The sequence below is a fragment of the Diceros bicornis genome, chromosome 28 (assembly GCF_020826845.1).
Source record: "Diceros bicornis minor isolate mBicDic1 chromosome 28, mDicBic1.mat.cur, whole genome shotgun sequence".
Classification (NCBI taxonomy): Eukaryota; Metazoa; Chordata; class Mammalia; order Perissodactyla; family Rhinocerotidae; genus Diceros; species Diceros bicornis.
Window position 1 is genome coordinate 44400515 of NC_080767.1, and position 24783 is coordinate 44425297.

Genomic DNA, 24783 nt, shown 5'->3' on the forward strand with positions numbered 1-24783 from the left:
CACTGCTTAGGACAGGGCCAGACAGCATGGCCACACCTGCCCTGGTCTCAGCTGGGCCCATGCCTGGGGCTCTGAGCAGGTCTGTGCTGGCCTCTCTGCAGACCTGACCTGATCTCTCTGGTCTCACCTGGCCTCGGAGTGTGGCTGCTGGGGCAGCCGGCTGCAGCCCTGGCCTTGCCCAACATGGACGTGTCCTGGTCTCCCTGAAGGCCAGGCCTTCCCCACTGACATCATTGTGGAGAGAAGGAAAAGCGAGACCCACCCTCAAAATTCCTTGTCCCTTTTGCTCTGAGGACTGAGAGGGGCCTGCGGGGGTCAGGAATCCTCCCGCCACCCCCCCGCTTCAGGTTCAGGACAGGAGATCGGGGAAGGCTGCTAGTTACTGGGAGAATAATTTCATCCTCGGCTGAAATGCACCCCCAGCCTTGAGGCAGGTGAGCTGAGGGCTCAGGCTCATGCAGTCCCCTGTCCCACACCCTTTGTTTAAAGCAGTGTTGAAGAGAGCAGCCACCAAGAAGAGCCGAAACGACCTGATCCACGCAGAGGAGGGGGAGGACCGGTTTGCAGACCTCTGTGCTGTTGGTGAGTCTCTTCAGGGCCTCCTAGCTCTGTGGGGCCTGTGACTGCATATAGAATGTGCACTCAGCTTCTTCCCTGTGACCTGGGCTTCCCAGCCCTCTGGGGCCACCCTCCTTCCCCTCTTTCTCCACTGTCCACCCCTCCCAAGTAAGCTCGTCCCACGTCCACCCACACAGCAGGAAGTACAGCGCCCTCCAGTGTGTGCTCAGATTTCTTTCCCAGGGCCAAGCCCATGGGAGTGGGCTGTGCCTATGGCTCCTGGAAGTTCCATTGTGCCCAGTGCCGCCTGCTCATTCATTTCAATACACTTCACTGGCTGCTGGCTGCTCTTGGCTCTGCCATCCCCCATGTGGACATAGCGCCCTCGGTCACATCCCAAGGCCAGAGGGCTGCGTGTGTCACTGACTCTCTGGGGACTGAAAGTTCTGGCCCTCTCTCTCCTGAGCCCCTATCTTCCACCTTCCTGGGGCCTGCTGCCTCTGAGGCCCTGGCTTCGTCCCCCACTTCTCAAACGGTCAGAGGAAAATTCCAGTTAATTTATCAGGCAGATCCATTTTAGTTCCCTTCCTCTCAGTCTGGTATGAGAAGTGGCTGGGCCTTTTCCCACCAAATGCCCTGTTATTGTGCATTCTGTGGCAAAGGAGGACTCAGCCCTGGGCCTCTACCCTTGGCCCTGTGGGAGAGGGGCCAACACTTGGTAATGGCAGCTTTTCACTGTGAGGTACCAGGTCAAATCCGGTCTGCGCTTCCTTGCTCTCCAACAAGTCTGCGAGTGGACTTGAGTTAGAAGATCTGTTTCCCATTACACTGTGACATTTATAGGACAGAACTCTTTGATAAAAGTTATTTGTGTGTTCGTTCATTTGTGTATGTATGTATTTACTTCTTTATTTCTCCATGCTCGTCTCAGATAACATACACATAAACACATACATGCTTGTAGAGTTTTGGGGTCTTTTCACGTTACAGAAATGATTTCATAAAAATTTTTCTCATGAATACCTTTTGGAAACCCCTCCCCGTCAATTAGTCTAATCCTAGTGCGCTCTCGTAAATGGCTGCATGGTATTCCATAGTATGGATTCACTATCATTTATTTAGCTGCACCCTGTTGGTGGCCATTCATTTATTTTTAGGTTGTTTTTTTTCACCATGAAAAATGCTGCCAAAAACCATGCTATAAACATCTGTCTCTCCTTACCAGTGCCTTTGCCTCTGTGGGATCGATTCCCAGAGCAGGGCTGCTGAGAAAGGGCTGCTCATTCAGCACAGCCTCCATTCTGCTTTCCAGAAAGGCTGTGAGTTCACATCCTCGACAGTGTGAGAAGGTGTTTGCCCTCATCCTGCTACACGTTGCAGCTACTTTTGACTTTGGCCAGTTTGAGGCCAGTTTGATGATTATGAAGTGATATTTCACTGGGACAGTAATTCTTATTTCCTTCACTACTTGTGATTTTGAACCTCTTTCTAGATGTTTGTTTCCCATTTGAATTTGGTTTTGGTGACTCTGTATCCTCTGTCCATTTTTCTAGTGGGTTGTTTGTGTTTGTTAAGACACCGATGAATGTTGTGGATCTGAATTTCATTACAATGTTTTCAAATTTATCATGTGAGTGTTATTTTTAAGTAGTTCCCTCTATTCCTATTTTACCTAGAGTTTTTATTCTGATTTTGTAAAATGAATTGGAGAGTGTTTAAAAAAATCTTTTTGTATGGCTTGGAATAATTTGAATAACACCTAAATTGTCTGTTCTTTAAAGGTTAGATAAAACTGTGAACTCATCTAGTTAAAAAATAAAAAGAACTTGGACCAGTTTTATAAATTATTCTTTGTTAGGAAATCTTCTATTTTCTTGGCTTTTCAAACTTATTTCTATAGAGCTGCATATAGTGTTCGCCCATAATTCTTTAAATCTCGCTTGTGTTCAGTCATTTGTTTAATCACTCAACAAATATTTACTGAGTGCGCATCACGTGCCAGTCAGTGTTGGAGGCATTGGGGCTACAGCTCTGAGTAAAAGAGTGAAGACTCTTCGTCTTCTGGAGTTTCTGTTTCAGTGGGGGCATCAGATGACAAACAAGACAAATGAAATATCCAGCATGTCAGTGCCATGTGTGAAAAAGAGAAAAAACGTAGAGAAGGAGGGGGCTTGAAGGGCCTGGGGGTGTTGGAATTTTAAGTAGAATGGCCATAGAAGGCCTCAGGAGGAAGGTTGCCTTTGAGTAAAGAGCTGAAAGAAGTGAGGAAGTCAGCCCAAGGGACACCAGGGGAAGAGAACATTCAGCAACAAGTGAGAAGATCCTGAGGCAGAAGTGTGCCTGGCATCTGTGAGGAATGTCAAGGAGGCCAGTGTGGCTGCAGTGAAATGACGTGGGTTGTGGGGAGCAGTAAAAGAGGAAATCAGAGGCTCATCTGGCTATGCCCAGCAGCGACTCTGGCAGTCGTGGTGGGTTTGCGGAGGGGGAACGTCCTCTGGTTCCAGCTGCGGGTGGAGGAGAGACAGGTGCAGAGAGGGCAGAAGCAGGCGACCAACTGGGAGGCTGCTGTAAAACCCAACAGACGGTGGCTTGGATCTAGAGGCAGCAGCCAAGGGGATGTTAAGTGATTAGATTCTAGATATATTTGGAAGACAAGCCCATGGGATTTGTTGACCATTGGATGTGGCGTCAGAGAAAGAGAGAGACATTAAGATTAGCTCCACAGGAAGTGTCTACAGAGTAGCCTGCCTGAGGGGACAGGACTGCTGGGTGAGTGCGTTTTGCGGGGACTAATGTCCAGAATTCGGTTTAGGACACGTTGAGTTTGAGATGCTGGAGAACCAGTGAGCTCTTTATAAATGTTGACGTCTGGAGTTCAGGCTGGAGACATGAAAGAGAACATTATCGCTGTAGAAGGTATTGGAGGCTCTGCGACTGACTTAGATCGTGCTAAGTTTGGTTAAGCTTTTTTTGGGTTGTTAGTGTGTTTATCTTTGCTTTCTCTCTATTTTCTTAATTAGGAGCATGTGGGGTTAATATGTATTAGCAATTATTTAAAGTAACCAGATTTTAGATTTCCTTCCTTCTATTTTTTGTTTTCAATTTTATTATTTTCCTTTTTTATCTTTATTAAGTTTATCTTTCTACATTATTTTGATTTATTTTATTATTATTTTTCTGATTTCTTAAAATGTGTAATTCATTTCTTTCTTTCTTTCTTTTTTAATAACAATGGCATTTAGGCTGTCTGTGCATTTTCCTCTGTGATGTCCTCCTTTTTATTGGTTTCTAGGTAACTTCTTTACTTTCCTCTTTGAGTCAAAGGTTATCTAGGAGTGTGCTTCTTAATTCATAAGCAGAGATATTTTGATCATCTTTTTATTATTTCTCATTTTATCAGATGATTAGAAAACGTGGCTAGTAAATCTCTACATTTAAAAGTTTTCAAACTCTAAGTTCATGACTGATTAAAAAAAGTTTCATTAACATGAGCAGAAAAGTGTCTGTCCTGCTTAGGGAGCTATCAGGTTGTATGTGTATCTGTAAAAATCAAGTTTATTGATCTTATTTTCCAGTTCTTTGTGTCTTTTTTTTTTCTGCTGAGGAAAATTCATCCTGAGCTAACATCTATTGCCAATCTTCCTCTTTTTTTTTTTTTTTTTGCTTGAGGAAGACTAGCCCCAAGCCGACATCTGTGCCAGTCTTTCTCCATTTTTTTATGTGGGTCGCCACCACAGCGTGACTGATGAGCAGTGTCAGTCCACACCCGGGATCTGAACCCGTGAACCTGGGCTGCTAAAGTGGAGTGCACTGAACCTAACCACTACATCATGCGGCCGGCCCCTATATCTTTGTTTTTAATCTACTAGATCTGTCTAGTTCTGAAAGAGGTATTTTGAACATTCCTACTTCATTTTATTTTTTTTTATTTTTATTTTTTTTGTGAGGAAGATCAGCCCTGAGCTAACATCCGTTGCCAATCCTCCTCTTTTTTTGCTGAGGAAGGTTGGTCCTGGGCTAACATCTGTGCCCATCTTCCTCTGCTTTATGTGGGACACTGCCACAGCATGGCCTGACAAGCGGTGCGTTGGTCTGTGCCTGGGATCCCAACCTGCGAACCCCAGGCCGCTGAAGTAGAGTGCGCAAACTTAACCACTACGCCACTGGGCTGGGCCCCCTCATTTTACTTTTTATGAAGTTTCTCTTGTATTTTAAAAATTTTTATTGTGATAAGAACACTTACCATGAGATCTATCCTCTTCAATTTTAAGTGTACAATACATTATTCTTGACTGTAGGGACAATGCTGTGTAGCAGATCTTTAGAGCTCATTCATCTTACTTAACTGAAACTTTATACCTTTTCATTAATAACTCTCCTTTTTGCCTCCACCCCAGCCCACCATTCTAGTCTTTGATTTTATGAATTTCACTATTTTAGATATCTCATATAAGTGTATCATTGATTTATCATATAAGTCAATCATGAAGTACCTGTCTTTCAGAGTCTGGCTTATTTCATGGAACATAACGTCCTCAAGGTACCTCTGTGTTGTCGCATATTGCAGAATTTCCTCTTCTCTAAGGATGAATAGTATTCCATTATATGTAGATACCACATTTTCTTTACCCATTCATCTGTCGATGGACATTTAGGTTATTTCCACATCTTACCTATTGTGAATAGTGCTGCAGTGAACATGGGAATGCTAATATCTCTTTGAGATCCTGATTTAAATTCTTCTGGATAAATACCCAGAACTGGAATTGCTGGATCATATGGTAGTTCTATTTTTCATTTTCTGAGGAACCTCCATACTGTTTTCTATAGTGGCTGCACCATTTTGCGTTCCCACCAGCAATGCACAAGGGTTCCAATTTCTCCGTATCATTGCCAGCACCTGTATTTTATTTTTTGATGACAGCTGTCCTGCCAGGTGTGAGAGGATAAAGCCCTGTGGTCTGGACTGCGTGGCCCTGCTGCTTTTCCTGTATTTCCGGTGGCTTTGGTTTATGTCTTAAGCCACTATATATTTTGGTAAATGTAGTTTATGATCGCTTTATCTTCTTTGTGAATTATGCTTTTTATCATCATACAGTACCTTCCTTATCTGTTCAGTTCCTCCATTGGACAGTTCCACCTGCTCTGACATTTAATGTCACTATTGCTACTTTTTGTTGCTATTGTTGTTTTCGGTTTTTAGCTTGCATTTGCCTGGTATCTTTGCTTTCCCTTTCATTTTCAACTCTTCTTTATCATTTTAAGTCTTTGAAGTGTTCTTCATGAAAACAGTATTTAGCTGGGTTTTGCTTTTTTTTTTTGACCCAGTCTTATGGTCTCTGTTTCTAATGGGAGAATCCAGTCTGTCTCTATTTAGTGCAATGTTTGACATACTTGACTTTTTTCCTTCCTCATTTCTTTGTAGTTGTTACTGAGATTTCATTATTCTTTTCTCTGTTCTTTATCCTTCATTGTGCTGCTTTGATCAAGTTGCTGTTTATCACCCTTCTCCCCTTGTTAGTTTCTAATCTCTGCTTCTTCTGATCCACAAATGGTTCCCTTCCCTTCCCTGCTCTCGTAATTAGAAACATACTTCTTTACTATTTTAGTTTGTTTATTTTATTTTATTTTTATTTTTATTTTTTTTTGAGGAAGATCAGCCCTGAGCTAACATCCGTGCCAATCCTCCTCTTTTTGCTGAGGAAGACCGGCTCTGAGCTAACATCTATTGCCAATCCTCCTCCTTTTTTTTTCCCCCAAAGCCCCAGTAGATAGTTGTATGTCATAGCTGCACATCCTTCTAGTTGCTGTATGTGGGATGCGGCCTCAGCATGGCCGGAGAAGCAGTGCGTCGGTGCGCGCCCGGGATCCGAACCCAGGCCGCCAGCAGCGGAGCACGCGCACCTAACCGCTAAGCCAGGGGGCCGGCCCTTAGTTTGTTTATTTACTGTCTTTACCACCAAGATGCATTATTTCCATAACTAAATTGCTCTGTTTCCCATTACTCTGCCCCTACCCCTACCCAATAAGATGCGACCTTTGTAGCATTTCCCCTCCTTCCTCCCCACTCCTGGTTTGAGACTGTTTGATGTTTTTAATTCTAGGCTGGTATCAGTCCCTATGGCTGCCCAGGCTCCACATTCCCAGAGGCCTGCCCTTACCTACTTAGATTGACTTTTAAAGCTTCTCTCCTCTCCATCTCTCTCACCTCTGTTGTGTCATTTGGTTGGTTTCCCTGTAGGCAGGGTACGTATGTCGGAGGCTCTGACTTCTTGTACATACTCAAGTGTCTGTCCTTTGTTCTCACCGACAGATGAGATCTTTGCTGCTGTGGCTGTTTTCTCTTGTTGCTCTGTGGATGTCACTCTCCTGTCTTCTAGTGTCCTTGTTGAAGATGAGGCCTCGGAGGCCATTGGTTCTTTTCCTTTGTCAGTAACTCTTTCTTTGCCTGGTATCTGGAACTCTGGGGGCTTCTCAACCTGCAGGCTGAGGTCTTCCTTCAGCGAGGGATGTTTTCTTCCATTTGTTTCATTATTTCATCTCCTTTCCTTGTTCTTTTTGCTTCTGGATTCCCTGTTATTTCATGTTGTATCTCTTGCTTTGCTCCTTTAAGTCTCTTATCCCTTTCCTCATGATTTCTTCCTTCTTACATTTTCCCCTTGTGTTTAAGATATTGCTGTGTTTCATCTTCCAGGCTACTAGTTGGGGTTTTAAGAGTGAACTTCCTTTCCTTTCATCTGCGGAATGGTTTTAGAGGGGAGATTGATTTTTTTCCTCCAAATCTCTCTCTCTCTCTCTCTCTTTTAGTTTTATTTTGATTGGTTTGGGGCTGTACTTGAATCTCTGGGACTTTGTTGACTTTACCTTCTGGGTCCCTGGCAGAGCCCAAGGATTTACTTGCATTCAGGGCCCTCAGGCCTCAGCAGTAGTTGGTTTAGGACAGGTTTGGGCTGTGAGGCTTGGCAGGGAGGAAAGGAAGCCATGCTTAGGTTTCCACGTGTCCAGCACCTACTTGGCCCTCCACTGCCCTCCACCTGTGCTGAGGACAGCTGTGTCCAGGCACTGGGTTTGTATTTCACCCATGTCATCCCTCCATCCACTCTGTCATTTGTTTAAGCTGTTGGTTGAGCCCCAAAATGTTCCAGGCCCTGCATTGTTTCACTTAATCCTACACAACCCTGTGAGGTACAGATTGCCTGTTACCTATTTTCAAGTGAGACTCTGCAGGCCATGTGACATGTACAAGGTAACATGCCTCGGGCAGTGGGTGCTGGGGATTTGCTTCTACGTGGGCTTGTTGTCTAACCCACATCACCTCCGTTACCCCACGCTGGGGAGTGCAACTGCTCAGCTGGAAGGAAACTCACACTTCTTGTCTGTCCCTTCACTGGCCTCTGGTAGGGCCATCGAGGGCAGGGGCAGATCTTAGTCATTCTGTGTTTTCTCTTCCTTGCTCGGAGCCCGACACAAACAGTCTGTACACGTTTGCTGAAGGCATGGGTATTAACCAGGACTAACAGAGACTTATAGTAACTAACAAACTGCTCCTCTGGGCACAATGGAAAGAAACTCAAATATTTGCTTGTGGTCATGCATTATTCTCACTAATGCTTAACTCCATCGTCAATCATAGGTTAATTTAGTTCTTGATTTCCCCCAGCTTGAAGATAATCATATTTTTTTCTTGAAATAAGCCTTTTCATTATAAAGAATAGATGCTAAGTTAAGCCAGGAAAATGCATAAAGCTGAAGAGAAGTAGGCCCAATCTCTCATGGTTTTCCCACCAAAGCTATGATTGTGGGTGGGACAGTGTTTACTGGGCACTCCTGCTTGTACCAGAGAGCTGGGCTGGAGTCACTGTCCAGAGCCAACCTGAGCACACGGGAGCTGCTTGCTGGGAAATGCTGTCCTCAGGGACCTGCGCGCCTATCTCCAGAGACCCCGGGTCTGGAATGCCCTGAGGCCCGGAACGCCCTGGTGGAATGTAGGCCTGGCTGTCCCTGTGCCCTGACCAAGTGGAGCCCAGGACTCCGGCGGGTCTCTGTCCTTGGTGCTGCCCTGGCGTGCGTGTGGAAACACCAGCTCTCCTCCAGGGCCTGAGAGTAGGAGCGCCTCCCTCGGGCTGTGCTCAGAGCTCCTGGGATCCCACTCTCCTGGTGTCCCTGGGGGTGTGTGTTACAGCGAAGAGCTGGGGGGCTTCAAGGGCCATGTGGGCATTGTGGTTTTGTGCAAATGTCCCTGTGGACACTACTATGTGGTTGTGCCTCTGACGAGTGAGGATGTGTGTGGCTATCTGCATGTGGGCATAGGTGGAGGGGGGGAGGAACCAGGCAGTGTGCAAGGGCAGCGTGTGGGGCAGCATTCCCACGAGACCTTTCTCACCCAAGTGTTTTCTAGTTCTTCCTGGGCATGGTCCAGTGAGCCAGGTGGGGATGGCCAAGGAGTCTTCCTTGGAGAATTTGCTTCTTATCTCACTGGCCACATGTATGTGCACATAGCAGTTTGCATGAGTTATGTGTCCTCTTTACCCTCCTTCCCAGAGGGGCCCTGTGTGTGTTCAAGGTGTGCACCTGTCTGAGTCTGTGTGTATGTGGTTGTGTCTGAGCATGAGTGTGTGTGACTCTGTTTCTAAATGTCTAAGTGGTGTGGGTGTGTTTGGGGGTTCTGAGCATGTGGGTTCACTGGACGGGTCTGTATATGGCTCTGCCTCCGTGTAGGTCTCTCCTTGTCTGTGCTGTCTGTCTTCCCTCTGTGCCCCATTACAGCCTTTGAGGAGGGAGCAAGTGTGTCAGGCTGTGGCCTTGGCACTTCGCAGCTCTCAGCTCATGGAGAGGTTTTGTTGAATGAGCCAGCTCTGACTAATTGGCAGTGGCTGGTGTCTGGACATGGATTGGGAGGCTATGTCCTGGCTTAACCAGGAGGAGGGCTGTAATGAAACAGTGTCTTCCATGGGTATGGATGGAGTGTGGCATCTAGAGTGCCAGAACTTTGCCATTAGAACCCTGCGAGTCCCCTCAGAGGGCTGGCTGATGGCTGCTGTCCTCGGGACCCCTCCGTCTATGTCTGGGGCTGTCTGTGACAGTGTCTTCCTGCCTGATGCAGCTGCTCAGCTTGTGGTCAGTTCTCTCCACAGGCCTTGGGGCCTGTCTTCATTTCAGTGAATCCAAGAAAACACTAGCCCGATGATGCTCTTAGTGAGCCACTGAGAGCCTGGGTGTGCAACTACACACGACTTCACATACACGCGCTCACACACACTCCACACCCTTCCCCAGGGACCCAATCCCAAGCCCAAATATTCAATGCTGACTTAGTTTGATCACTCAGAGGCACACACATGCCAAGTCCTTATTGCACAAACTAAAGAAACCCTGATGCAGGCACAGCTGTGTGGCGGAGACACACGGATGTCTGTCCTGATAGACAAAGCCAGACTCTGCACACGTGCACACTCAGAACCTCCAGGCACCCACGGAGTGGGTTAAGTAGTACGAGGGGTTCCAAGGTGAAAGAGCATGTGGCCCCCATCCTCAGGGAGCTTGCAGCCTGCTCTGGGAGTCAGACACAGAACAGGCTGAGAAACCAATACCGTGGCAGATGGCACGAGTTATGATTATTGTTGGGGGGCTGAGGACCCTATTTTAGCTGGAGTGCCCAGAGAAGTGAGCTTTGTAGAGGTGGCGTGGAAGCTGAGACGTGAAGCTGTGGAGGAGCCTACCGTGGAAACGTGGCCGCCCGAGGGAGGCATTCCACGCTCAGGTCAAGGCAGAGCAGAGGTGGTGTGTGCGGAAAAGGAGAAAGCACTGGGGTTTGGGCGCTGAGTAGAGGAGAGGTGCAGCTTCATGGGCAGACTTTCCAGAGAGTGAGCATTTGGGGCTTTTTGGGCCATACTTACTTCTGCCGCTGTACCAGGACAGCAGCTGTGGACCAGATGCAAACGAAGGAGCTTGGCTGTGTTCCAGTAAAACTACTTAAAAAACCGGTGGCCAGTGATTGTAGACCCTTGAGTTAAAGAAGGAAAGAGGGCCAGATGCAGTAGGACTCACAGGCCTCATGGAGGAGTTGGGATGGCCTGGGAGCATCAGGGTTGTGCCCCTGAAAGATGCCGGGGTGCTGGGCCCAGACACCAGTTCCGATCCAGGGCTCTCAGCCAGAGCCCAGTAACCATGGAGATCAGCAAGGCTCTCGGTTCCCTCATTTGTGAAATGCGGGCAGGGCCAGGACCCATTGCAGGGGGTGCAGGGGTCATTAGCACAATGTCAATAACGGGTCAGACACATATGGTGCCTGTGATTGGAAGTAGGGCCTTGCCAGGCCCAGGCTGGGCAAGTGTCTTTGAAGGTGTTTTTATGGAGGGAGATGCGTGGGGGCGGGGGCGTGTCCGCAGAGGCACATGTCAGCGGGAGGAGGGTCTGTCCTGGGGCCCAGTGGTCCCTGCACGTCCTCAGTGAGCCTCCTGTCCCTCCAGGATCCCCCTTCGCCCGTGCCAGCCTCAAGAGCGGGAAGACGGAGAGCTCGTCGTACTTCCGGAGGAAGGAGAAGATGTTCCGCTTCTTCATCCGGCGCGTGGTGAAGGCACAGAGCTTCTACTGGGTGGTGCTGTGTGTGGTGGCCCTGAACACGCTGTGCGTGGCCGTGGTGCACTACAACCAGCCGCAGCGGCTCACCACAGCGCTGTGTATGTAGCCACGGCCCGGGCCTCCCCCACCTCTTCCCGAACCGCCTCTGGTCTGCAGCCTGCACATCCTGGTCCACAGCCTTTTGCCTTGGAATGTCCTGGGTAGGACCCCTGCGCTGACCAGAGTGCCCCCACAGGCCTGGTCAGGCCCAGGGGCCTCTGCTGGGTGCCGGGGCTGCAGCCAGGGCCTGAGCTTCCCATCCCAGGGTTGCGCAGGCTCTGCAAACCTGGGCCCGGGTTCCAGGAAGCCCAGCTGATCTGGCTAGACCCCCATCCGTCAGTGTGGTGTGAAATGAGTGAGGGATCTGGGGCATCCTGGGGAGGAAGTTTGTGGGATGACCTGTGTCCTCCCTTGTAAGGGCTTCAGACCCATGGACTAGGGGACTTAGCTCCTCAGCTCCTCGTTCCAGTCTGCCACAGGCTGCAGCTCCTGCCTGGGTCCCTGAGGAGAAAGAGTCCTGTCTTCTGTGGTTCTCCTGGCGCTCTTCTGGCTGTTGTTGTTTTTCTTTTTGTTTGGTTGAATCTAAGTGTGTCCATGACTAGGGCTGACTTACTTAAACAATCCTGTGTCCATGAGCCTTAGGACAAGCCACAGGGATCTGAGTTATGACTTGTCTTGGCCCTGGCTACAGCTCCAAGGAGGTGAAGAGAAGATAAGTGGGGTGGTTGGGGCTCCTTGCCCCACTCCAGGGACCAGGCCTGACACTCCAAGACTGACCCTTCATATCCTAGGGCTCTGCAGGTCATGTGGAACTTTAGGGCTTGGTCTGTCATCTTACCTCACAAGAGCGCTAAGAAAAAGACTCCACTAATGATTACCGTCCTATGGTCAGTGTTTCTGCCTTCCCCTTCCCCAGGGTCGGCTGCCCTCACCCTGCCTGGTGTCTGTGGTTGACCTGGAGACAGGACCCGTTTTGGGCTCCCACGAGGGTCTTGCTGTCTCCGTAGGAGCCCTGTGTGCCTGCAGCCACCTAAGGTGCCCAAGAGAGCCTTTCTCCAGAGAAGAACCCTCCTGGCTCCCAGGCCTGGCCCCTGGCGGGCCGGCCACACTCCCCTCTATTGGACCACTGAGCCTGGTCAGCTTGGACCAAGAGCCTGGGCGGCTCCTGAAGGGGTCTTATGAGCTGTAGGCTCAGATGGCTGCACAGGCCACTTGAAGATGTGGGTGGGAGTGGCTGTGTTGGGGATGGTACTCTGGGCTGCAGTTTCCCAAACTTGTACTGAAATCCATTACTTGTATAATGGGAAGGGCAAAGAGGCAACGGAAGCAAAAGGGGCCCAGGGAGCGTCAGGCGGACAGCCTGGCTTAGGCTCTGCGGGTAGAAGGAAGGAGAAGGAGCCGTTTGTGTGTGTTGACCTGCCCACTCTGATGGCTGATTCATATGTCCTGGGGCTGGTAGTTTGGTGTCTTGGGACTTTGCTTGGGATGGAGCTCAGCATCTCCCTTGAGTCCTCAAGCTAAAATTTCCCCACCCTTGGGGGTTGGTTGGGGACTAGGGAGACCGGGCTTCCTCCTGACTCAGTGGCATGCAGCTGCCCCCTGGGGCTTCCTAGCCAGGCCTTTCTTCCCATGAAAGAAGCCAGTGGTGCCTAGTCAGTCTTGTGGTTCCTCCTTGTTTCCTGGGGATTTGCCACCTGAGTGGGCGGAGGGCGCCCTCCATGGCCTGGTTGCATGTCTGATGTGCAGGAGCACAAGGCTGGAGGTGCCCAGGAGCTAGGTAAGGCTACAGGTGTCCCTGGCCAGGAATCTGCCCTCTTGCTGCTTTGTCTTTTCTGTGGTTTCCTGGGAATTTCTGAATTCATTGGCAGCACCCAGGGAAAATGGCTGGAGGGAGAGGTGGGTGTATGCTAGGTCTGGACAGTCTGCTCAGTGCCCTGGGCACTGTCCTTGACAGCTGGGTGGAGCTCAGGGAGGCTCATCCAATCAGGTAGGGCAGGCCTTGCAAGAAGCAGAGGCAGAGGCAGAGGTAGGAGGGGGTCTCTGCCAGGACCAGCTTTGTCGGAGCTCCCTGTGGGGCCCTGGCCTGAGGCTGGCCGCCCTGTGGAGAGTGGGTTCTGTGCACCTCAGCTGTCCGTCCATCAAGGACCCACCCCGATGCTCTACCAGGATCTCCGAGGCTATGAGGAAAGGAAGGCGGTGGATGTGTGCTCGAGTACACAGCTAGCTGTTGGGCCTCATCATCCTTGGAGCCCCCTGGCCTCAAGACAGACTTGACCACCCTCCTGTCTGTCCCTCTGTTCCCATAGCACACCGTCCTCTTATTATAATACAAAACGCTGTTTAAATGATCTGCCTCTTCTCCCCCTTAGCCTTGAAGGCCTGGAGAGAAGGTCGCTCTGTCCCGTGCCAGCCCCCAGCGGCACCATGCCTGCTAGTTGAATGAATGATTCAGGAATGCATGAATGAACACCCTTTCTTGGCCTCAGAGGGAGGCTGAGCACATGAAGCTGAGAGTGTCACTGCCTTGGGAGAGGAGAGGGCAGGTGAGAGGCGGGAACTTTCCGCGTCAGGTGGCTCCCGTTCTCTGAACAAGTCTCGCCTCTGGCAGTTCCTGTGTTCTCACTTTGGTCTCCAGGGGAGCAAGATGAGTCCCTGGATGGCTTCAGCTCCACGATCAGGTGCGTGGGTGCCTGGAAGTCCCATCTCTGTGGCCTCTCCTCCCATGACCTGGGCTCCTTTTGCGGGGAGCCCTGAGGTGCAGGGCCAGGGTGCCCTTGTGACCTCATGTGGAGGGGCTGTGGGGCTCGGTGGCCAGGAGCCTCGGGTCTTTCCAGGTTGCTGGGGCATTCCCAGCAGGACTTGGGGACAGGGCACAGCTTTCCCACCGCCTCTCACGCCTGCTGGTCAGCACAGCCGGGCCCAGGTGTCGGTCAGTCAAGCAGTGTCAAGCCTGGCGGGGGGTGGGTCTTCTGCCCCAAGCATTTCCTGCCTGAGGGTCAGCGGGTGTCCCTGCCTCTGATATGTGCTTCTCGGCCTCTCCAGGGAGGCTGCTTTGCCTTTTCATTACTCATCCCACGCCCAGCTTGGGTGCCCTGGTGATTTTTTGGCTGGCTCCAGAGGCCAGGCTTGCTGTAGGTCAGTTGCTCCCAGGAGCTGGTTGTCCATGTACTCAGGCCATAGAAGGAGGATCCCCTCCCTGAGACCTTCTTGGGCCGTACAGACCATTGTGTGTCTGTCTGTGAGGCATGGTGCCCAGGGGGCAGTGGAGCTGGTGTCTCTGCTTGTCCAGGGTCTGGGCTGCTGGATCTGTGCAGCACAGTGCTTGGGGGAGAGCTGTAAAGGAAAGCAGATTGCAGGGTGCCTAGGGATGGCTGGAGGTGTGTGGCCCCCTTTTCCACCATCCATTTTATTAGGAGCTGCTTGAGGTCCAGTCTCCCAACCAGTCTGGATGTGAGAGGCCCTGGGATGGCTGGGCTGGTGACTGCCCAGTGACTGGACTCTCAGAAGCTTACCCTTCACTCCTTCTCCGTGGCCCTCTGTGGTGGGCTCTGCCCTGGGTTCTGAGTTGCTTCTCTGGCCCCTGCTGCTCTAGGGTCGGAGGCCACAGTGCCTTTGGCCTACTGTAGGAAATAATGAGCTGATTCCAGCTCAGCCTTTCGGGAGGGGACTCAAAGACAGTGACTTTGCTCTGATGTCTGGAATTCCTGGTTTGGCCAGCAGCTGAGCCCAGCTGCGTCTCCTGCTGTCTGGGCCTCGTACAGCTTCTGAAATGTTTTTTCTTGCTCTGACTCTACTTCTGTTCAGGCTAGGTAAAGGGTAGTGTCTGTGTCCCTCGAACTCCCAGTGCGGCCCTCAGCTCCAGTGTGGCCTCCCTTCAGTCCTGAGGCTCTTGAGGGTCAACACGGCCAGTGGTGGGACTCCTGGGCCGAGGTAGGCCCTGCTCGCTGCCGCTGCCTGCTGGGGCCTGGCTTGCAGGAATGTGAAGGTGCCCACAGAAGCCTCTGTGTGACTCACAGGCAGAGCTACGAGGTGGCGTCCCCGAGGTCCCCAGCAAGCATCAGTGCCTCTTGGGAGCCTCATACTGGTTGGGTCTGGGGACCCTTGGGTGGTGGAGAAGCTCACCATTTAGTGGGCTGAACCCATGAACAAAGTTAAAACCAAACATGGTGCTGTGAGTCTCCTGAGGAGGGGTGTGAGGGAAGTCCTCGCAGAAAGGTGGAGAGACTCTGAGGAGGAGGCTGAGGGACTCCGCCTGAAGCAGGCTGAGGCAGAAGGACTGCCCAAGGCTGTCCAGCTTCTCCGCAGGGGTTGGGGCCTCTGCCCGACAGCTCCAGGCCTTCCTCTGGGGGTAACCCATGACCCCAGTCCCAGGAGCTCACCTCCTGCTGAGCCTGTCTCTGTGTCCCACAGGCACCGAGCACTCACCACCTTTCAGACTGGAACGAGCATCTCTCTGTGTCCTTCCTGTTGGCTATTCCTGTCCTGGGCTGAGATTTCAGAGCTCAGAGGCCACAGACCAGGCCTGGAGGGCTCAACCCTGGAGAGGCCCAGCGGTCTGGTGTCCTCCAGTCTGGGCTGGAGCCAGGTGGGAGGAGGCCGTGAGCTAATCCCCCTCTTCTCCGGCTTCTCCTAGACTTTGCAGAGTTTGTTTTCCTGGGTCTCTTCCTCACAGAGATGTCCCTGAAGATGTATGGCCTGGGGCCCAGAAGCTACTTTCGATCCTCCTTCAACTGCTTCGACTTTGGGGTGAGTGAGACGCCTCGTCAGGGATGCCTGCGGGGGGTGCAGGCTGGTCTAGCTGTGTCCTCGCTGGAGAGTACACACAGCCCCTGCCCACAGTGCTGTACCCTAGAGTGAGCTGCGTCTGTGGAGCGGGACCCAGGGGATTGAGGAGACTGTGATCCTATGTGGGTCAGAAAGGCTGCCTGTAGACAGGGAGTTGCAGTTGACAGAGGGGAGGCCCATTCTGGTCAGGCCCTGACTGATGGGGGTGCCAGCTGCAGGCTCTTCCCCACTCGTAGGACATCCTCCTCCCTCCCTGACCCTGTCTGCAGAATCGCGAGATCAGCTGAAGGCTCTGTGGCCCACTTTGTGCCTGGTACAACAATCTTTTTTTTTGCTGAGGAAGATTTGCCCTGAGCTAACATGTTCTGCTCACCTTCCTCTGTTTTGTCTGTGAGCCGTCACCACAGCATGGCCACTGACAGATGAGTGATGTAGGTCCGGGAACCAAACCTGGGCTACCGAAGCTGAGCACGCTGAACTTAACCCCTATGCCACCGGGACTTGCCCACAACAATCTTTTAAATGTGTTGCTGTCCTGTGGAGGCCTCAGTCTCTCCCCAGCAGAGCTCAAGGGGGCTGTGGTCCTGGTCCCCCAATGTCCTGTGGGCCTGATCCTGGGCAGGCTTGGGCACATGCACCAGAGCTTCCAGGGAGGACTGACAGGCCATGACAGTCCAGCTCTCCTTGTGGGGGTTGGGGGCATAATGGGCCTGGCCTGGGGCCTTTCACCAACCCATGTAGGTCAGGGAAGCCTTGAAGGCAGGTGTTTCTGAGACTGGCTGTGAAAGAGCACAGGGCAGGGGCCACACAAAGATCACTTCCCTAGACCCAGCAGAGCATGCAGGACACCTCCCTGGGGCTGAGTCCAGAGCCCAGGGACGTGGTGCTATTGGCACCTGCCCAAAGGCTGAGTTCTGACCGTCTGGAGGCTCCAAGTAAGAAGTGGAGGGGCCACAGCCTCGACGAAGGACTTACATCCCTGCAGAGTTCTCAGCAGCCAGGGAGGAACCTGGACCTAGGTAGAAGTAAAACCTCAACTTGAAAATTGAGTTTAACTTTTTCTGTCATTGGTGCAGCAGTCCAGTCGACAGAATGTTGTGTCTGTGACTTTGCTAAATCCTCAGGACGACTCTTACTTTATAGATGCGTAACTGGAGACGTTGTGTGCTGGCCAAAGGCTGCCCAGCTGGTCTACAGGGGAGTCGGTGCTGGAAGCCAGGCTTGCTGACCCAGGTGGCGCGGTTTACACCATGCCCTGCTGCCTGATCTCTGTGGGGAAGGAGAGGGGTGGCGCCCAGGATGCTCTCTGAGACGGTGGACACCTGTGATTTTAATAGGCGGCTGAAAGGAAACCAACTCTTTTTGTCCTTTGCCTTCTTATCCAAAGAAAGGCTGTAGAGCACATAGGCAGAGGGAACCCAAAGAGGGGAGGAAGTTTCAGAGATACGTTAATCCTTTAAATGTGTTTCAATCTGAACTAACTGGATCCCGGGACATGGGAATAATTTGCATGTAAGCTAACAAATTATTCCAAAATTTAGCAGCTAAAAACAACAAGTATCTGTCATCTCACCGTTTCTCTGGGTCAGGGATCCAGGCGTGGCGTAACTGGCTGCCTGTGGCTAGGGTGTCTCAGGAGGTTACATTCCAGCTGACAGCCGGGTGTGCAATCAGTCCAAGGCTTGATTAGGACTGGGGAATTTGCTTTCAAGCTCATCACATGGCTGTTGATAGGACTCAGAAGACCAGCTTCCAAGCTCCTCCCATGACTGGCTGGCCTCTGTTCCCTGTCACGTGGGGCTCTCCGCAGGCTGCTCCAGTGTCTTCACAGCGCGGCTGCTCGTGATCTGAGAGTACCCAAGGCAGAAGCTGCAGAAGCCCAGTCTCAGAGGAGAGAACCCCTCCGTTTCACCGTATTATGTTTGTTAGGAGTGAGTCACAGGCCCAGCCCACATTTAATTATCCCCAAGGGGGGATATTACACCAGGATGTGAACACCAGGAGGCAAGATCATTGGGAGCCATCTTAAAGGCTGCCTACCTCAGTCTGCCATCCGGTCCCAATGATTCATATCCTTCCTAATGTAAAATACACTCACCCTCTCCCAATTCCCCAAAGTCTCATCCCATTACAGCATCAGCTCAAAGTCCAGAATCTCACCCACATCCGGGCCAGGTATGGTTGAAGCTCCATGGGTCCAGTTCCTTAAGCACAGCTCCTACTGTTCCTCTCAGTCTGTAGACCTGTGAAACTAAAGAGATAGGTTATCCACTCCCACACCCAACATGCAGAGGTGGGACAGGCAGAGGATAACTGCTATAGATGTTCCTCTTCAGAAAGGGACAGTGGGACGCACAAGAGAGCCACTGGTCCATGGCAGTTCCGGAACCCAGCTGGGCAATGTTGGAAATTTGTGATGAGTTCTGTGGGCCTGGGAAGCCCTCTAGGCTCTTGACTTTGCCCTCTGAGTCACTTTCCTTTTTCATGAAAGGCAGCACATGTTCTCAGCTGAACGCTTTTCTCAGCTTGCTTCTGACTGGTAGAGTTTGGGGAATCCAAAGGCCTATTTTTGTTTTGTACTGTCTCTTTCCCCTTCAACACAAGCTGGTGGTGTTTCTGCAAATGTGAGCCTTTAAGAACTTTATGGGTGTGTCATGAATCTTCTTGGAGTTCACTCCATCAGACAAGAGCTGCACCCACAGCTCTCTTAGAGGTTAGCCCTTCTCTGCCTGTGTTCCTGCTGAGATGACTGAGATCAACACACTTTAGTGTCCTGGAGAACTTACTGCTTCGTTGAGCCGATTTTTGAGGCACGCCTTCAATCTCTTTGAAGAGCCTGCAAGTGTGACTGAACAGTGCTCTGAGGGCCCACCTTTGATCTTCTGGGGACCTCAAAAGTCACAGTCATGCCCTTGGCTTCATCTTTAGACTGTGCCGTTTCTTAATTTTGGCATCATTTGCTATCTGGAGAGGCTGAGCATTTCCAAACCAGTAAGTCCTGCCTTCTTTTATTTAGCAGCACTGTCTTCTGTTTCTCTCCTCTCATATTTGACTATAAGCAGCACTCTGCTTGGAAGTCTCCTCAGCTAGATCTCCCAGTTGATAAGCACATTTTCCACTTTTCACATAACTGCAGACAACAGTGTGGCTAAACTTTCTGCCAATACCCAAGAAGACTCCCTTCCTTTCGTTTCCTATGATTCCTCTCACTTTCCTGCAGACCCTTATGTGCAGTGTCCTCAGTGTCCAAAATTCTACAGATAGTGTTTTCAGGGCACTTCAGGCTTTCACTAATATGCTGCTCAATGCCCGCTCTCTGGTTCCAAAGCCACTCCCACATCTTAGGTTTTTATTTCAGCAGCACCTCACTTCTGTTTCCAAGATGTGTATTGGTTTTTCTTGCTGTATAAAAATTTCCCCAAAGGTTAGTGGCTTAAAACAACAAACATTTATTATCTCTCATTTCATTGAGAAATGAGATCATTTCTCAGGGTCAGGGTCAGGAGTCAGGGTGTGACTTAACTGGGTGTCCCTTGCTCAAAGTCTCTCATGAGGTTGCAGTTGTCACTTCTAAGCTCATGCTTGTGGCTGTTGACAGGCCTCAGAAAATCAGTTTCCAGGCTTACTCACGTGGTTGCTGGCAGGCCTGTGTTGCTGGTCATGTGAGCCTCTCCACGGGCTGCCCTAGTGTCCTCACAACATGGCAGCTGGTGATGCGCGAGAGAGCTGAAAGTGCTAAGATGGAGACCACAGTCTTCTTATAACTTAATCTCAGAGGTGACATCTCTTCACTTTTGTCATATTCTTTTTGCTAGAAGTGAGTTGCTAGGTCCAACCCATCCTCAAGGGACGGGATTATACAAGGGCGTGAACACCAAGCAATGGGGGTCATTGGGGACCATCTTAGAGGCCCCCTACATCATGAACCAATGGGAACAAATTCTGAGGATTAATGGAAAATAGGAGAGATGCTGGAAGACTGACAAGGAGAAGAAAGTAGATTTAGAAAACTACAATCTTCAGCCCTGGGCAAACATCTGGATGCTGTGTGAGTGCTGAGAAAAATTGGTGGTGATGGTTAGGGTCCCCCAGAACAGACTGTGGCAAGCTTGTCCCGTTCATTGTACTGCAAGGGTTATAACGGGCACTGCAGCTATCAGTATATCTGGACGTCAGCAGGACGTCTGGTATTCTCTGAACGACGGGTCTGTGTTCAAGGTGGAGAAATGTGTAGTGGGTGGCTGTGCATTTGGGGTGACTCATAACTGGTGCAACCACCAGACCAGACCTGCAGGTTACTGGACCACTGTTAACTGTAGGGGAGTCTCCAGTCAGGCACCAAGGCCTCTGTCCTGGCACGTTCACCATTTTCTTGGTGAGAATGTTCATGTTAAGCTGATTAGACTTGCAGTTGATGTGAAATGAGTGGGAATGACTGAAACCTTGGATAATGATTGAGCCAAGTGCAGTAAAATGGAATTTAAGAGATTAATACTTGACATTTGAGTTTTCCACACCAATTACAGAAGTTGGGATAGAGGAAATGAGAATTAGCTTCACGCACAAGAGGACGTGGGCGCTCATGCTGACTTTGAGCCTAGGGTGTGCCCCATGAGGTGTGGTGGCCTGGGAGGGAATTCAGTTTGAGTCCTGTTGGGTATCCTGTCCAGAGGAAAGATGGTAGGGGGTCTGCTGTACTCTAGCTCCACTGCTCTGTCCTTTCCAAGTCCCTCACACCAGACACTGACCAGGATGGCCTGTTGCAGAGCCCATCTGAGGAACAGCTGGAAGAACGGGCATGCCACTTGCTCACAAGTCCCAGTCCACCAACATGGGCAGTGCCTGGGATAACCCTATTGGTGAAACAAGAGTGCAGGCATGCCACAATCTGTTCTTGGTGGCACATCCTGGCTCCTGGTCATCGGGAGAAGACAAGACTCCAGATGCGCTTTATGGGTATGATCATCTCAGGGCAGTGGCAGGACCAGGGAGGGGAAGTTACAAGGAAGCAGATTCTGTGGTCTGTGAGAAAGCAGTCCAATAGTCAAGGCTGTCTGAAATGGCTTGCCTGGCCCCAGAGGTGTTTGAGAAGTTGCTGGGTTCACCTGACTATGACAAAGCAGAGGGAAGCATTGGACAAGGCTGCTTGAAGATCTGTCAGGAGACCAGCAGGCCTAACCTCACCCCACGTCACGTGTCCTTCTGGTGTGTCTGGGGCCGGAGAGGACGGGCATCGGCATTGGTGGGCCTCTGCAGCCCCCGAAGTCTCAGGAGCTCAGGGGGAGGCGTGTGCCTTATGTTGCCTCATCTGGCTGGAGCTGCAGATAGGGGAGGCAGAGTGGATGCTCACCGAGAGACAGCCACACAGATGCAGGTGTGCAGCATGAGTGTGTAAGCCCCTGAGGCTGACCCATCTCCATTGCAGGTCATTGTGGGGAGCATCTTTGAAGTGGTCTGGGCTGCCATAAAGCCGGGAACCTCCTTTGGGATCAGCGTGCTGCGGGCACTCCGGTTGCTGAGGATCTTCAAAGTCACAAAGTATGTCATCCATGTGCTCCTGGGTGAGGGGGAAATGCGGCGTGCAGGCAACGTGAGAGACTGGCCAACACAGCATGCTGGTTCCAGTCTTGAACTCAGCTGTCTGCAGTCCCTTTTTGTGACTTATAATTGGTTTAAATACAAAAAACAGTTCTAAAACAGCCTGTGCCCCAGCACAGGGGCACCAGCCCAGCACGACTTCGTCTCGTTGTGGCCTTGTTGGGGGCCATGTCTGTCCTCAAGGTCACTCCTGACTGGCTTCAGTGCTGCCAGCAGGATTTCTAGTTCTTCTGTTCGCTTGCTCTTCATAGTTTCATACTGTCCCTTCTTTTGAAACCAGCAATCCCATCTTTCAGCTTTTAAAGGGTGACTTTACTTCATAGTTAATAGAAAAAATAGAAGTTATCAGATGGAAGTTTTTTTCATCATCCTGCCCCCAAGTCTGCCCACCTACCCTGCAGTCCCACCCCTGGAGAGGGAGGGAGGCCTCAGCTGTCCTGGCCCTGACACGGCTCTGACCTTGTGACCTGAGCCAGCCTGGCGCCTGCAAGCTCCCATTCCCAGACCTGCTTTCTCCACCCTGTGCCTGACCTGCCCTGTCTGATCCTTGGTGAGATGACAGCCACATGACCGTGCTTCAGTTTTATCCCACTTGATTCTTTACATAACCCTGGAAGCGAGTCGCTCTGTTCTGCCTACAGGCAGGCTGAGGCCCCGGCAGTGAGAGGAGAGCTGGGGCAGAGTCTCTCCTGCTCGCTGCCAGAGTCGTAGTGCTGGAGAGGGAGAGCACCCCATCCACAACAGTCTCCTCAACAGTGAAGGCTGCTCTGCACTCAGCTGGTCTTAGCCGTGGCCAGACACCATGAGGGGGACCCCAAGCTACTGTGGGCTCACCTGTACTGAGTTTCTGAGGCTCCCATACCATGAGCAGCTGGAGTATGTCGCCCACACACACTCCAGCACGGATCTCTGTGCAGCGTCCCTGGCAGCCTGGATCACGACACTGCGGGACCCGGGGAGCAGAGCTGTCAGCAGGACAGGCCTGTACAGGAGGCCCCAGGCTCTAGGTCACCCCTCCAGTGACCAAGACAGCCTCTCAGAACCCCACTGATCTCCCCAGTGTGGCCTGAAGTTCTGTTGGTCTTTTCCAATTCATTTTAAATCCAAACCTGAGACTATTTGAGGACACAACAGTGTAACTGCAGAAGTTTTGGGCAGGAGTTCAGCCCAGCTTGTCCATAAATATTGCTGGGCGTTTTGTTGGCATGCCCTCGTCCTCTGTTGCTTTTGTGTGGGATGCTGGTGAGAGGAAGTGACCACAAGGGCTGCCTTCACCGTGGTTGTGGGCCTGGGGTCTTAGGGGCTACATTTCCTCCCGGAAAGCAGGCGGCCCCTGTCCTGACCCCTGCCCGTCCCATGAGAAGGCTTTTCCAGAGTCTTTCAGCCCATCTTCCATTGGCCCTCACACCCCTTGTTAGAGCACCCATGGAGGACAGGTGTGCCTCTGTGATGCCGGCACTAGGGAGAAGGACACAGTTGTAGGGCCCAGGGATGCCCAGTGGCAGGGTGGGCACTGGGAGACTGCTGTCTGTCCTGCCGTCCTCCCCATTCCAAGGCACAGAACAGCATGTGCAAAGGCACAGAGGTACGTGGTGTGTCTACCTGGGGGCTGGGACTGATTCCAGTGCCTGGAGGGAAAGCGGCGTGCTCTTGCTCTTCTGGGGAAGAGCTTTCCAGGGACAGGGCAGTGGTTGGAGGGCACCAGTCACTCGGTGAGCTGTCAGCAGCTGTACTGTAGGCAGACTTCAGTGGGGGTCCAGCTGAGTGAGAGGGACATGGTCTCTGACCTCCAGGAGCCTTTGAGGGGTGGGATAGAGGAGGAGGGTGTTGTGGGATGCCAGGGAATAGGGTCTCGCGGTGCTGCTCCCCACGCACTCCACACTGAGTGTCCCTGGTCCTTGGTGAGGGGGCACTCGCGCCCAGGTTTGTACCACCCCTCCCTGTGCTCCACTCCACTGAGGCTCTTCGTGCAGGAGACCTGCTCGCTGCAGGCAGTGGTGTCGATTTATGTTCTCAAGCTGCTCCTTCTCCTGTCGTGGGCTCGTGGCAAACACTTGTGGTCCTCACTTCACACAGCGCTGGCCTGAGGCACTTGGAGGCTGTTTGGGTGCTGAGGGATGAGGGCGAGGGAGGGCTGAGGAGGAAGTCTGCCTGAGGGGACGTGCGCCATTCTGCTGAGGAGAGTACCGGGGGAGCAGGTCTGTGAGACGAGGGTGTCCAGCACTGGACACATCGTCTCTGCCATCCCCGGGGCCCCAGGTGGAGATGTCCAGGATAGTGGGTCTGGTAGCTTCACATTTCGGTGTGGGGGCCTCAGGGCTTAGAGGGTCCCAGAAGCCGCGGGTGTGACTGCAGAGAGCCGGGGTGAGTGTGAGGTCGGTGTCTGGAGCTGGCGTCCCCTGGCCGGGCGTGGCCGGGGCTGGGTCAGACCCTGTCTGCCCCACAGGTACTGGAACTCCCTGCGGAACCTGGTGGTGTCCCTGCTCAACTCCATGAAGTCTATCGTCAGCCTCCTCTTCCTGCTCTTCCTGTTCATCGTGGTCTTCGCTCTGCTGGGCATGCAGCTGTTTGGGGGGCAGTAAGTGGGCCTGGGGTGGGGGAGCGGCAGAGCTCAGAGCAGACAGTGCTGCCCAGGCCGCCTGCACCTGCTTCCCCCTGAAGGTCCTTGAAGAGGGCTGGTGGCGCCAAGAGCGCAGCCACTGGCAGCCAGTGACAAGCACTGGGTGCCGAGGTGCCGGGTCCTCTTGGCTCCGGGCGGGGCTGCCTCTTCACAAGAATTCTCATCTTTCTCAGGTTCAACTTTCAAGACGAGACTCCAACGACCAACTTTGACACCTTCCCTGCTGCCATCCTCACTGTCTTCCAGGTAAGGCTCCTGGCTCTCGGCTCTCCCAGGTGCTGGGGAGGCAGCCTTCTCCGTCAGCCCCTCCTTCGTGCCTTGGCACAACCGCGACAGCCAACATTTCAGACAGAACTTTCCACAAAACAGAAGAGAACAGGAGACGAACACAGGCAGATCTCCACTGGGGGGGCCTCCAGTTGCTGGGACCGTGCCCCTAGATCTGGGGCCTGGGCCAGGAGGGACGCCCGATGCTGTGGTGCCGTCCCAAGGAGCAAGCGTCGCTCCCTGGGGAACTCAACGGTCCAGCAGCCCCTGGGCTGCAGGCTCCCGTTTATCTCAGCCCCTTGGACCTGGGATCACGCTGTCTTTTATCCTTTGAG

General features: G+C 51.9%; 1 protein-coding gene across 2 annotated transcripts in view; it reads left to right on the forward strand.

The window, feature by feature from the left end:
• CACNA1B (calcium voltage-gated channel subunit alpha1 B) overlaps positions 1-24783 on the forward strand; it is a 206271-nt gene that overhangs the window by 63964 nt on the left and 117524 nt on the right. For both annotated transcript variants that reach the window (XM_058524660.1, XM_058524661.1), the window contains exons 10-15: positions 493-582; positions 11028-11237; positions 15812-15924; positions 21389-21501; positions 24008-24139; positions 24355-24427. In XM_058524660.1, the coding sequence (XP_058380643.1) occupies positions 493-582; positions 11028-11237; positions 15812-15924; positions 21389-21501; positions 24008-24139; positions 24355-24427 (731 nt within the window). The remainder of the gene's footprint in view (positions 1-492; positions 583-11027; positions 11238-15811; positions 15925-21388; positions 21502-24007; positions 24140-24354; positions 24428-24783) is intronic.